At 60.8% G+C, this 12,767-nt stretch overlaps 1 protein-coding gene across 1 annotated transcript in view; it reads right to left on the bottom strand.

Annotated features, from left to right (window-relative positions):
- Nucleotides 1–3,576: 3,576 nt before the first annotated feature.
- The window catches only part of BEGAIN (brain-enriched guanylate kinase-associated), a 13,861-nt gene continuing 4,670 nt past the window's right edge, over nucleotides 3,577–12,767 (bottom strand). Inside the window, exons 4-8 of the mRNA XM_011991799.1 lie at nucleotides 12,680–12,756; nucleotides 11,454–11,520; nucleotides 10,324–10,431; nucleotides 6,951–7,034; nucleotides 3,577–5,748 (exon numbers count right to left, since the gene is read on the bottom strand). Of these exons, the coding sequence (XP_011847189.1) occupies nucleotides 4,402–5,748; nucleotides 6,951–7,034; nucleotides 10,324–10,431; nucleotides 11,454–11,520; nucleotides 12,680–12,756 (1,683 nt within the window). The 3' untranslated portion in view covers nucleotides 3,577–4,401. The remainder of the gene's footprint in view (nucleotides 5,749–6,950; nucleotides 7,035–10,323; nucleotides 10,432–11,453; nucleotides 11,521–12,679; nucleotides 12,757–12,767) is intronic.

Raw genomic sequence — 12,767 nt, 5'->3', positions numbered from 1 at the left:
CCGCTGTATGCCAGGCGTGGCCGTGCAGACTGCGTGTGCTGGCTGCACCGCTGTATGCCAGGCGTGGCCGTGCAGACTGCGTGTGCTGGCTGCACTGCTGTATGCCAGGCGTGGCCGTGACTTTTTTCTGAGTGCAGCTGGTGCTCACAGCTCCTGACAGGGTGTCCATGACCCCACTGTCCAGCAGAGGAAACTGCTGCCCTGAGGGCAGGGAGCCGTGCCCAGGGCCCTCTGACCCCAAGCCTGTGCTCTTTTTTGCACCTGAGATTCCTTCCCAAATGGCCTCCTGTGGGCACCACCTCCACCTCACTTTGGCTTTCTGTACGGTGGGAGACCCAGCTACCTAGAGGGTCCCTGGAAATTGCATTTATGAATGTCCTCAGGCTCCATAAAGGGAAGCAGGCCAGGCAGGCCTGGGTCTTGCCCAAGGTGACACTGTCAACTGGTGGCAGAGCCCAACCCTGCGCTGCCCTACTGAGAGCTGAGGCGAAACATACATGGATGTGCGGGCGGGTGGTGGATGCGCAGACAGGGCCTCCCTGAAGACAAGGCAGGATCTCAGTGCAGGGAGAGGTCAGGGGTGGAGCAGGGAACCCCATGCCATGGCCAGCTGCCTGGGTAGATGGGGACTGCCCAGGACTTCCCGTCCAGCTGTGGGGACAGTCCAAGTGCAGAACGTCGAAGGGCAGATCCAGAGGGAAACTGCCAGCTCCAGAGCTCAGCCCCTTGGGAGCCCCACGGGAGCACTGAACAGTTTCTGGAACTCTCCAGCTGTCACAGATCTGTGCCTTTTCATGGCTCTGTTCCATTTGCCTAAAATACCTGTTGAACTCCTATTCATCTTTCAGCACCCAGTGTGATCCTCTCCTCTGACCCCTTTCATTCATCCCCCTGGAGCATGAGGGCCCTCTCTTCTCAGATGCCCACAGGCCCTGTGTTCTGGAAGTCCTGAGCTGAGTGTTACACTGTCTGCCTTCCCCCTCTACCTCTGAGTTCCTTGTGGGCAGAGCCAGGTCCCTGAGGCCATCATGAGGCTGCCAGCTGACAGCAGCACCAGGGAGAGGAGCGGGGCACCGAGACCCAGCCCAAGGGATCTTGCGAGAAAAGAGTCACCAGTCAGAGCCATAGGTGCTCCTGTCTCAGGGCCCTGTTGAGCCAGCTTTGAGTCATGAGAATTGGGGGTGGTGAACCAAGGTTCCCCAGGCTCAGCACCACAAGGAGCAGTGTCCTGACTACCCCCGACCCTGGGGGTGTCAGCCTGACCCTGCTGCTGCAAGCTGTGTGGACCCTCTCCTTCCTCTTCTCTCCTGAGCCGGAAGGCTGCCTGGCTCTGCAGCCAGAGTCACCATTCCTACCCAGTCCTAGGCAAGGGTCTAATAGTGCTGGCTGCTCTGGGAACAGGACACCTTGCAGGCCCGGCTGTGGCAGGCATTGCAGCCCAGGCAGGAGAGCCCTGTGAGGTGCAGAGGCCATCTTGGGGGCCGCAGGCTCTGAGGTGGCAATGTGGGGGCCAACAGCCTGAATCTAGCCCTCCAGATCTGGGCCAAGGCTGCCACCCAGGGCAGGTATGTCTGATTCGGTAGCCCCCAGGAGAGCTGAGCAGGGCCTTTGTCACCTAGAGGTGGGAGAGCCAGAGCGCCCCTCTTTCTGACCTCAGCTTTCCCATGTCTGGGTGACAGAAATCTTGCAGCTAACACTGGGGCAGCTGAGGCTTGGGTTCCCCTCTGGGGATGCCTCTGCCCACCGGGTGCAGTTATTTCTCTCCTGCCCTCCTGGCTGCCCCCAGCTCAGTGAGGGCTGTGGCTCCTGTTCTGTCCATGGCCCCAGAGCGGAGACCAGAATTCCGAACCTCTCCAAGCTTCCTCTGGCTCAGGGATGCTGCTTCCTGGGGCGGCACTTATGGCTGGAGAAGACACAGCCAGGCTGGCTCTGGCTTCTTCTGCAGAGGAAGCGGAAGGGCAAGGATGCAGGGAGCCATGGCTGATGCCCACTCTCCTTGGAGTCGTCTGACCAGAGACAGAGCAACGCTAGAGCTACACACAAAGCCAGGTGTGCCAGGGACCCTCCAGGCACGAGCCTGGGGTGAGGTGCTCCCCACTGGGACGTGCCCCCAGGCACCTACAGGGACAGCCATAAAGGCCCCCTTGGGGAGGGGCCTCCATCCTCAGCCTTGAACCCACACATGCACATCTTCAAGGGCAGGGATGAGCGTGTGTCCAGGATGAGCAGGCGTCCAGAGAAACAGGGCTGCCGGAGCAGGAACCATGAGGAGACCTGCACAGATCACACGGTCCAGTCCCAGACCAGCTTGTGAAATGGTTGTGCCCACCATGTTGACAGAAATGAGATGAGCTGGAAAATATCTCCAGGGAATGGGAAGCTAAGAAAGTGGCACTGTGGATTTGTAAAACAACCAAGTAGAAACTCCAGAAATGAAAAACATGAATAACTGAAATGAAAACCTCAGTGGCTGTGTGTGGCGGCTGAATAGACACAGGAGGGAATTAGTGAGTTGGAAGACAGATGATGCACAGTGTAGCAGGGAGAGCGCAGCAGCCACAGAGGGTGTGGGGAGGGGCGACAGGGCCCGCTGCAGGCCTGGGGTGGCACAGGGTGTGGGGAAGGGTGACTGGGACCGTTACAGGCCTGGGGTGGCACAGGGGGGGAGGGGTGACAGGGCCCACTGCAGGCCTGGGGTGGCACAGGGTGCAGGGAAGGGTGACAGGGCCCATTGTGGGCCTGAGGTGGCACAGGGTGTGGGGAGGGGTGGCAGGGCCTGTTGCAGGCCTGAGGTGGCACAGGGTGTGGGGAAGGGTGATAGGGACCGTTACAGGCCTGGGGTGGCACAGGGCACAGTGGGGGGGGTGACAGGGCCACTATAGGCCTGAGGTGGCACAGGTCTGGGAAACAAACCCGGAAGGAGAAAACAGAATGGGCAGAGAAGTGTTTTAAAAATACAATAGTTGAGAATTTTTCAGAACTGGTGAAGTACACCAATCCACAGATGTGAGACTCCCTGAGAATCCTAAGAAGGATTCCTAAGAAGGAACTCCATACCCAGACACACCTCAGGGAAACTGCCGAAAGCCAAAGTCAAAGAGAAAATCTCAAAGAGCTGGAGAAAAGAAAGCAATTTTGTTTTCTAACCAGAGGGGAGCGTTTGCTGGACTGACAGCCAGTTCCCAGTGCCAGCAGGAAGGCAGAGCACAGCGGCAGCGTCCCGTGTGCCCAGGGAAAAGGCTGCCTGCCGACATGCCGTCTGCACCCCCAGTACCTCTCAAGGAGCAGAAGCCAAGTCTGAGACACGAGGATTAGAGGCCAGGAAATCGGTGGGGCAGCGCACAGGAGCATGAGATCAAAGAGCTGTTGTATCCGGTGGGTTGGGAAAAGCAGGAGAATCCATACCCTAGATAGGAACTTGGATGCCGGGGTGGGGACCGGGTGTTATGGGGATGGGGTATGAAGTGGAGTTAAGGGGCCCAACTTGGCTGCAGAGAACAAGGCTGGGGAGGGACACCAGGGGCCCCAGGTTCCCAAGACCAAAAGGCAGGAGGTGGAGAAAAAGCCCAACCCAGATTCTTTCCACCAGCGTCTTTTATTAATGAATGCAAAATACAGTACTAACTGACAGGGCATGCATCAGAGACGACAGGAATGCAAGCTACAGAAACCAGGAGTGGAGGGCCTCATCATGTCTGAGGTAGAGTAGACGGTGTCAGGGGGCGGACCCGGGGGCGGAGATGAGCACCGGCCGCACTGGGGCATCATCCCGGCCCACCAGGGACTATGGGCCGTGGGAGGGCTCAGGGCGGTGTGGTGGCCACACTGCGAAAAATGGATTTTTAAAACACTTCATAGCCCCGAACTCGTTTCAGCTCCCTCTTTGTGGACACAACTTCAGGGTTCCCTTGTCACTGGCTGGCGGGGGTGGTCTTGCCACTTCCTACTTGCAGAGTCTGGTCTCCACAGGACACCGTCCTTCCCTTCCCTTCCAAGGGGCAGGCCCCACGCACCCTCACCCAAAAAATAAAGGAGCTTTGTGTTGAAAACGCCAAGGCAGCCGTCCAGGGAGCTGGAGGCCAAGTGCGTTAAGAAAGACCCTTTTTCTCTATAAAAATAGTTTCGCTTTATAAAAGGGGGGATGCTCCTCTCACATGGGGGAAGGACGTGTGAAAAACGTTCTAAGTGGAGTTCCACGGGGCGGGGCTGGGTGGACACCGCGGTGTGGGGGATCCTCCTCTCAGGCCTACAGGGTTGGGGAGGAGAGGAGGTGCTGGGAGGAACAGACTCCTGTTGGCAGGGGCGGGGGAACAGCGGGGGCTGGGGAGAGGTGGGGCCGGCCCCTTTGGGGCACCGTGGGCTGGCGGGGAGGGGCCCACGGCCAGGCCTGCACGCAGGCGCTCAGTTGAGCAAGGTTCCGTAGAGCTGGGCCTTGGTGAGGCTGTCCTTGCGGCTCAGCCCGGTGCCACCAGTCCGCGGAAAGGCCTGCTGGGGGCTGAGGCGGGCGGCAGGGTGCATCTCCGGGGAGGCCTCCATGGAGCTTGGCTCCAAGGAGTCCCTGGAACCCTGCTCGGGCTCAGGGCTGCTGGCGGCCCCACACAGCTGCACCCCGAGCCTGTCCCCGTCCCCCCCCTCGCTGGGTGCGTAGCCGGGCAGTGGGTCAGCCGAGCGGCCAGGGCTGAGGCTCAGGTCGCCGCCCGACCGCAGGAAGCAGGGCTCTGCCAGGTGGCCCTGGGAGAGGTCGTCCCCCTCCGAGAAGCTGTCGGCCTTGTAGCTGGCGTAGAGCGGGCTGGCGCGGCCGTCCGCCTTCTTGCCCGGGCTGCCCCCGGCCCCGCCGTAGTAGCGTTCAGAGAAGCTGCAGGGTGAGGCACGGCCGGCAGCGCTCACTGGGTAGGAGTAGGCGCCAATGTCCTCCACACTCAGGGGCCGCCACTGGCCCCTCATGTCCTCCCCGGGGAGCCGGGCGGTCCCCGGCTTGGCCCGCAGGCTCCACAGGTTTGGGGGCATCAGGGCCTGCTGGGGACCCGGAGAGGCCGGGAAGCGGAAGGTCTCGGCCGGGTACGGTGACATGGTCCGCCCGAAGCCTGGGGCCACTTCGGCCTCCAGCGGGGCCGCCACCGCGGCCGTGGCCTTGGCAAAGCGAGGGCTGCCCTCGTAGGTGGCGGCGGGCGGCTTGCGCTCGAAGAGCTCGTCGCGGCTGTTCAGGTAGATGGCCTGCTGCGACGCGGTCAGCGTGCTGGCCTGCGCGTGCTCCTTCTCCTCCGACGTGGCGCTGAAGCTGGAGTAGGAGCTGGACGTGGGCAGCGAGCCCGCGTAGCTGGGGAAGGCCTCGTGCTGGAAGCCCGCCGGGAAGGCCGCCGCCTCGGCCTCCTCCTCCTCCTCGGCCGCGCTGTCGGTGGAGTTCTGGGTCCGCAGGAAGCCCACGTCGGTCACGGGCGCGTCCACGCTAGGCCGCCGGTCGTGCCGCCGCTCCTCCGGGCAGTAGAGGGCTGTGTCACTGCAGTAGATGTCTCCCTTGTAGGGGGGCCGCGGGCCTGGTTTCTCCACCCCGTCGCAGAAGGCCAGGTCGCGGGCCGAGGCATCGGACAGGCGCGAGGACAGGCTGGTGGGGTCCGGCTTCTCCAGCACCTTGGCAATGACGCAGGTGGGGACGCTGTCGGCGTAGGCCGGGTGGCAGAGCGGGGATGGCAGGCTGCAGCCGTGCTTCTCCATGTGCAGGCTCACGCGCTCCTGGAAGTCCGAGGGCAGCTGGAACGGGTGGGAGGAGGGGGAGGGCAGGGACAGGGTCACTGTCAGCATGGCAGCCCAGCCCTGGCCCCGAAGCTGAGGACTGATGTTAGCCATGACCGACAGGCAGGCAGACAGACAGACGAACGGGGCCTCCCGGCTTCTCAAATCACACCACGGGGAGCTTGGATCCAGGACGCTGTACTGAACAGGCTCCCAGGGGTGTGGGTGCTGTGAGTGCCTGGAGATCCTGGGTCATCTCTCCCCACCCCACTCCGATTGCACCCAGGACAGCCCAGAAGCTGCAGTCGCCTGGAGAAGCCAGAACCCAGGTCTGATTCAGGTCCCACTCAAGGCTGCACCCACTCCCAGCCCCACCCCACCCATTTTGTGCCCAGCAAGGGGTTGACTTGCTCTCCCAGGGCCATGGGTTCTACGGGTTCTCCTGGGGGCATGACCTGCTCCCCAGCCCCCCAGTTATGCTGCTGGAGCATTCCTGAAGAAGACAGACTCAGAAACAGATGCAACAAAGATTGAGGGCCAGGGCTGAGAGTGCCTGGTGCCATTGGGGGTGTCCCGCTACTGTTTGATCTATTTTGTGAGTGTCTCAGGCATGGCCCAGGACCAGGGGAAAGGAACACAGGCCTGGCTGGGAGATTGCATGTGAGGGGAGGGTTGGGGGGTGGGGTGCGCCTGGTGCGGCAGCCATAGGCAGGCCAGGGTGGGCCGCTGGCCCATCTGCCCTTGCCATCGGGCAGGCCTGGTTCTGGGTCCTGGCTCTGCTACCTGCCTGCCGTGTGGCCTCAGTCCCGCCCTCTTTCCTGAACGTTTTCTTTCTGAAATAGGCACCGTCAATCATCGTGCCCAGCCACAGGCTCCTGCAAAGTTCCGCAAAGGTCACTCTGCCGTGTCAGTGCTCAGTGGAAGCAAGGACCTGGAGCAGCCCTCGAAGGAAACAGAGGGCAACCAGCAGCTGGGGTGGGCCAAAGGGACTCTGGTGAGGGCCAGGGGCTGCACGGCTGTGTGAGGTGGGGTGTCTCTGGCAGCCCCTCCACCATCAGGAATGTCATGGCCCCACAGGAGCGAGGGGGACAGAGGAGGCTCAGGCTCAGCTGGCATCTTCCTCCTCAAAGATATTTGGGAAATGGCCTTGGGGTGGCACTGGCACAAAAGAAGCCCGGTGGTCCCGGGGTGGGGTGGGCCTGGCTGCGGGGCCACGTTACCTCAGACACCTTGTGGACCCTGCCGTAGGTCTGGCTGCACTGCAGCAGCTGGGCCGCTAGATTGCAGTCCTTCCTATAGAGCTCCTAAAAGACAAGAGAAGGCGTTCGGCGCCACTCACCCCAGCCAAGGCCCCGCCGCCCTGACCAGCGCCGAGTGGCCAGCAGGGGCAGTGGGGTGCACAGGGCCTGCTGTGCGCTTGGCAGGACAGAGACCCACTGCTGGCTCCGGCCCTCTCTGGGTTCCACACTCTTGCCTGCAAAATGAGGGCCTCGTTCTGACCTGGGGCTGCTGGAGCATGGAGGGCCCTGCCGCTGCCCTAGCCGGTGCCCTCGGGACCCTGCCAAGATGAGAACCTCCCATAAGGTGGGGGGCAGTGGTAGAAGAAGGAGCCCCAATGGCCCTGAGCTCCCGGGGGTCCCCCAGGCTCGTAGAGCAGGCCGGGTCTCCCTCTACCTGTCCCTCAGGCTCCCGGAGTCCTTCCAAAGATGATTGGGAGGGAGTGCCAGGCAGGAATGGGAGGCAGGATGAGCCCCCAGCACCTTCCACCCCGTACTTCAAACTTGCTGCTCACACCCCCCTTCCCAAAGTGTGGCCTGGAAACAGTATGGCTGCAGGGCTGGGCAGGGACCGGGCAGGTGTGTGACCCCAGGCCCAGGCGGGCACTGGCTCAGCCTCCTGAGCTGAAAACAGATGCAAACAGTAGGACTCAAGGGGTGTGGCTTCGCCACCGAGAATCTCTGTTGCATGTGCCTGTGTTTGGGGCTTGCATTCCCGCCCCACAGGGGTCCCCACTGCGAGGGCTCTGACAGCTAGCCCTGGGGTGGCCCGGAGGCCCTGTGACCCACCTGAGCTGCCCCATGGCTGCTCCTGGCAAGGCTGGCCACAGTCCCAACCCAACCAGCACCAGGCGTCCTGCTGTCCAAGGAAGGCTGTCTCTGACACAGGCACTTTTCTGTCCCCCCACCACGGCCCTGGAGCCTCCCTCACTGAAGGCTGGTGCCCCCAACTTGGCCTACACGGTGGAGGGAATTGGAGTCACCAAGCCCCTCTCAGTGCCCTCCTGGGCCTCCTAGGAACAGAACAGCACGACTGCCTGAGAGCTGAGAACTGGCCCCTTGTGTGACCCCAGTTGATCAGCTGCCCCTGGCACCACAGGGCTGCAGGCACTGCCCAGCCAGCCCAGGTCTGCCATTGAGCCCCACCAGCCACAGCCAGGAGTGGCTGCCACTGGGAAGCCGATGCCATGTCCATAGCCCCTGGCGCACCTGGCTGAGTACCCAACCGCCTGGGCTATTCGTGTCTGAGGTGGCCATCTCTGGGACAGCTGGGAGCCTTTCCTGAGCAGCTGCAGCTGCTGGCTTGGGGAGGAAATGCTCATGGGACACTCTGGCAGAGCAAGCAGGTGGAGGCAAGCGCTCCGGCCGCCCAGGGCTCAGGGCTGCTGGAGTCAGAGTCCCGAGGTTGAGTTCTGGCCCCGTCTGCGAGCGACCACCTGGGTTACCTGGGAAACCACTGAAGCTGGCCATGCCTTAGTTTCCTCATGTGCACCATCCCTGCAGAGAGGCCCCCAGGACTAGTGCCCACTTACGTAAGGGGCCTGGCCTTGTCACGTTAAGAAGCACCTCCTGTCCCGAGCCCATGTCCTCCTGTCCTCCTCCTGCTAGACCCACACTCCTCAGAAGGGTGGCCTGTGCCTGGAACCACTGCTCCACTCCACCACCGACCTCCAGTTCCCCAAATCCCAATGCCTCTTCTTTCCCCCTGACCTGGTCTCTCAGTAGCTGGCAAGTCAGCCGGCCAGGGCATTGACTGCAGACCCCTTCTCAAGTGGCTGTCGGGGCACCGTACTTGCCTGGTGTCCCCCAGCCTGCTGGCCACTCCCTCCCAGGCATCCTTGCTGGTCCCTACTCCATCCTGGGGCCTCCCTGCTTCTTATCTGCACGCGGCCTCGGCAGTCTCCACTGGCATGCCGGCCTTCACGCTCAACTCCAGACCCGGACCTCCTGCTGCCCTGGTGACATCTCCCCTTGAAGGGCTCCTATGCATCTCCCACCCAGCTCCTGCCCCTCCCCAGTTATCCCCAGCCAGGAAATGGCTGGCAACTCCTTTTGTTTGGGCTCTGAACCCTGTAGCTGGGTTAGACCCAGCTCTTCTTCTAACAACCCACATCCTAAATCTTGGTTAGTCCTGTTGATTCTATTTTCAAAACACAACCAGAATCTCAGCCCTCTGCCCAGTTCCACCATTGCCTGAGCCACCAACATCCTTTGGACTATGGCCCTGGACTCCTCCTGATCTTCTGTTCCTGCCCTCATCCGTATAGCCTGTTGCCAGCACGGCAGCCATGTGAGCCCTGGGAAGCTGCACGTGCAATCACGTTGCTCCTCTGTTTAAGACCCTTCCATGGCTCCCCACTGCACTCAGAATAAAGCCCAGGTTTCTGGGAGGAGCCTATGCAGCACTGCCTCCTATGGTCTTTCTGACCTCAGACCCTGGCTCCCCCTCCCGCTGGGCGCTCTTTGGCCTCTTTGGGGTCCTCCAAGTTAACCAGGTACAGCTGCACACCCCAGTTTTCTTCTGCCTGGAAGCAACGCTCTTCCCACGGGTGTCTGCATGGCTGGCTCCTTCGCTCCCTCAGGGCTTGGCCCAGCAGCCCCTTCCAGAAGCACCCTCCTGAAATCTGCAGGCCCCGCAGCTGGTGACTCCCTGGTACTGTTCCTCACTTTCTGTTTCTCACAGCGTTTCACACGTCTCACGTACTCCAGAGTTTGCCCCACTCAGATGTGAACTCCACGTGGGCAGACGTGGTTTTTTTTGTTTTTTTTTTTTTGCCTGTGTTGTTCACACCATCATCTTGGAGCCTAGTAGGGTCTGGCAAGGAGTAGAAGCTAATTCGTGAATTCAGGGGCAGCTGTCCGGGGTCTGTGGAGGGCAACTGGGCCCATCTCACAGGGTACCTGAAATTAGGCCCCATGGGCAGCCACACGGCTGTGATGCGACACTGGAACAGGCCAAGGGCAGGAGTCCTGAGTGGCCGTGACCCCGCCCTGGGGCCAGGAAGCCTTGCCTTGAATGGGATAATATGGCCCCGCATCCCCTAGCTCAAGTCCTCACGGCAGAGGGTCTGTTTAAGGACACTCTTGGCATCCTCAGCGAGGCAGCCCCATCCTTCCCCAACTGCACTAGGTCCTTCTCAAAGCCCTGACCGGCCTGTCTATCCACCTGTACCCTGTGCCAGCCCCTTGAGGCTGGGGTTGAAGCAGCTGAGCTCAGTCCCCTTCAGAGTCAGACTGTGACTCCCAGTGCATCCTGGGAAGCCCTCGCCTGGGCCCACCAGCAGCCCTCCACGGGCCAAGTGTGTGCGGCACTCACGTTGTCCTCCGACAGCTTGTCGATGGTCACCTTGGCTTCCAGCAGGTGGCTATTGAGGGCAACAATCTCGTGGCTCAGTGCACGCTTCTCCTCCTCATAGTGCTGGCCCTGGGGGTGGGACAGTGGGAGGAGGAAGTCTGTGGTTGGCTCCTGGTGGGCCAGCCCAGTCACTCAACTGCACCCCGTGTTGCCCCTTGTAGCTATGAATGACAAGACACTTGAAGGGCCAAGGGTGCGGGGTTAATGAGCACAGACAGACCCTAGTTCAATTCCTGGGTGCAACACTGCCAATCCAGACAGCCTTGGGGACGTCACTGCCACCCTGAGCCTCAGTTTCTCATGTGCAACACAGAGGTGACAGCGTCCTGCCTCAGCAGCTGGGAGTGGGGACGGCGGACAGATGACTTGTGCCTGGCATACAGCCCAGCCCACCTCACTAGACAGATTGAGAAACTGAGGCTCAGAAAGGAAAGGGCCTGTGTCCAGGGACCCAGGCAGAGCCAGGCCCAGTCCCCAGGCCTGCCACCCCGCCTCTCCGGCAGCACCGCAAAGGTGGGCAGGTTGTTGCTTTCAAAAACAAAATGAGCCGGTCATCAAAGTAGAAAGAAAGGAAACCTCTTCATCCTAGTGAGGGAGTGGCACCAGAAACCCACACCCTGTCCCTCTTGGACATGTCCCAGCGGTGCGGTCACAGAGAAAATGGCAACCCCACTGAGGTCATCTGCAGGTGGTGTGAGGGTCCCCATGAGAGTGGAGCTGGGACTCAAACCTGCCTCTGGCTTACCCAGGGCCTAAATTCGGCCTCTCTATCCTCCTGGGCCCAGGTCCTTGGACTGGCAGGCTGAGCTGGGGGGCCGGTTCCCACTTTATGTCCTCCGTCCACAGCCCCTCTTACACGCCCCCAGGCTGGAGTGCTCCCACCCGCCGCTCAGGCAGCACGGGGGAGCCCTGGACCCAAGTATGCACTTAGCCGGAGAGCACCCACCCGGCTCCACATGTTCTGTGGAGAAAGGGGTGGGACCAGCAAGACCTGTGTCCCAGCTCCTGAGTGGGCCAGGCGTGTCAGCTGGGTGGCTCCCCCAGGGGAGGCGGTGCGGGGTGGGGGAGTGGGTGCTGCTTGGCGGCCTCACCATGCGGTACAGCTTGTCCTCCAGCTCCTGGTTGATCCTCTGCAGTGCCATGTAGTTGCTCTGAATCCTGGCGCAGGAGGCAATGGGGTCACTGCCATGCCAGGCCTGGCCCTCCCACGACCCTCATGGCTGCACAGCCTGCTGAGCAGGATGGCGCTGAATTTGGACCTCCCGAACTCACCCCACCAGCCTCACCCTGGTGGAATCTGTGCCCCTCTGCACAGAGCAGAAAACAGCCCATTAAAGCAAACTTTGGTAGAAGCTGTTCCTAGGCCAGGGCCCAGGACTGTATTTCCCCCTCCACCCCGGAACCCCCTGAAGATGAGAAGCGAAGGCTTGTTATTCACAAGAGACTCTGTCCCATCTGCATGTGGAGCCAGTTTACTCACATTTGACCCACAATTCTTACAAATCTGTTATGGGGTTGACAGTTCAAATGCAAATGAGCAGGGAAGAGACTCAACACTAACTATGTGAGGGGCCCTGGGGTAAGGCTGGAGACCTCACAGTGAACAAGACTCGGTTCTGCCGGGAAGGAGGAGTGGAGCCGAGTGTCAGGTGGGAATCAGGTGTTTGGAGATTCTATTGCTGGTGGGAGGGGCTTGGGGATGGTGTCCAGCCTCAGAGAACCTATGTGTTGTGTTATGGCCCCCGTCTTGCCAATAGGGAAACTGAGGTGAAACTTTAATTACTTAAAGCAGTAACGGGCAGGGCCCAGACTTTAACTGAGGTCTGACCGCACTGCCCAAACTTGGTTTCCATATGAATGGAGGGTAACATTCAAAACACCCAGGAGGTGGGGCCGTTCGGAGAGGAACAAACCCTCTCCCTATGGCAAGTCCTCCCTGGGGGGCAACAGGGAGGCAAATAAAGCCAACAGCAAAGGTTGCATGCTTCTTTCATCTTCTGTTTAAGAAGATGGGAAAGTGCATATTACATTTCAGAAAAACATCCATTTTAAATGTGCACAAGAAAACTGCTTTTAGAAAAGTGTGGTGTTTGAGGGAGTCCGGCACACCTTGATCGACACTTCACTAGCCCGCACACGCTCGAGGGAATGGTCCCTAAACTGGTTCATCTCCGGGCTAGACACAGCTTTTCCCATCAGGACCCAGGGGACCATGGCTGGGCCCCGGGTGGACCAGTCAGGGTCTGGACATCTGCTGGGGTTCAAATCCTGGCTCGGCTGCTCCAAAGTGTGACTTTGGAGGAAGCGCTTTCCCTGCCAGAACCTCTGGACTCCGCATCTGAGTGGGGTCAACAGCCAGGGTGGGAGGGGAGCACCGCGTGGGGCTTCCCGGGCCTCGCCCCCCG

Source organism: Mandrillus leucophaeus, unplaced genomic scaffold, assembly GCF_000951045.1.
Source record: "Mandrillus leucophaeus isolate KB7577 unplaced genomic scaffold, Mleu.le_1.0 Scaffold4, whole genome shotgun sequence".
NCBI classification, from domain to species: domain Eukaryota; kingdom Metazoa; phylum Chordata; class Mammalia; order Primates; family Cercopithecidae; genus Mandrillus; species Mandrillus leucophaeus.
Note: the sequence above shows the minus strand (reverse complement) of the source record. Positions and strands in the feature narration are given on the sequence as shown.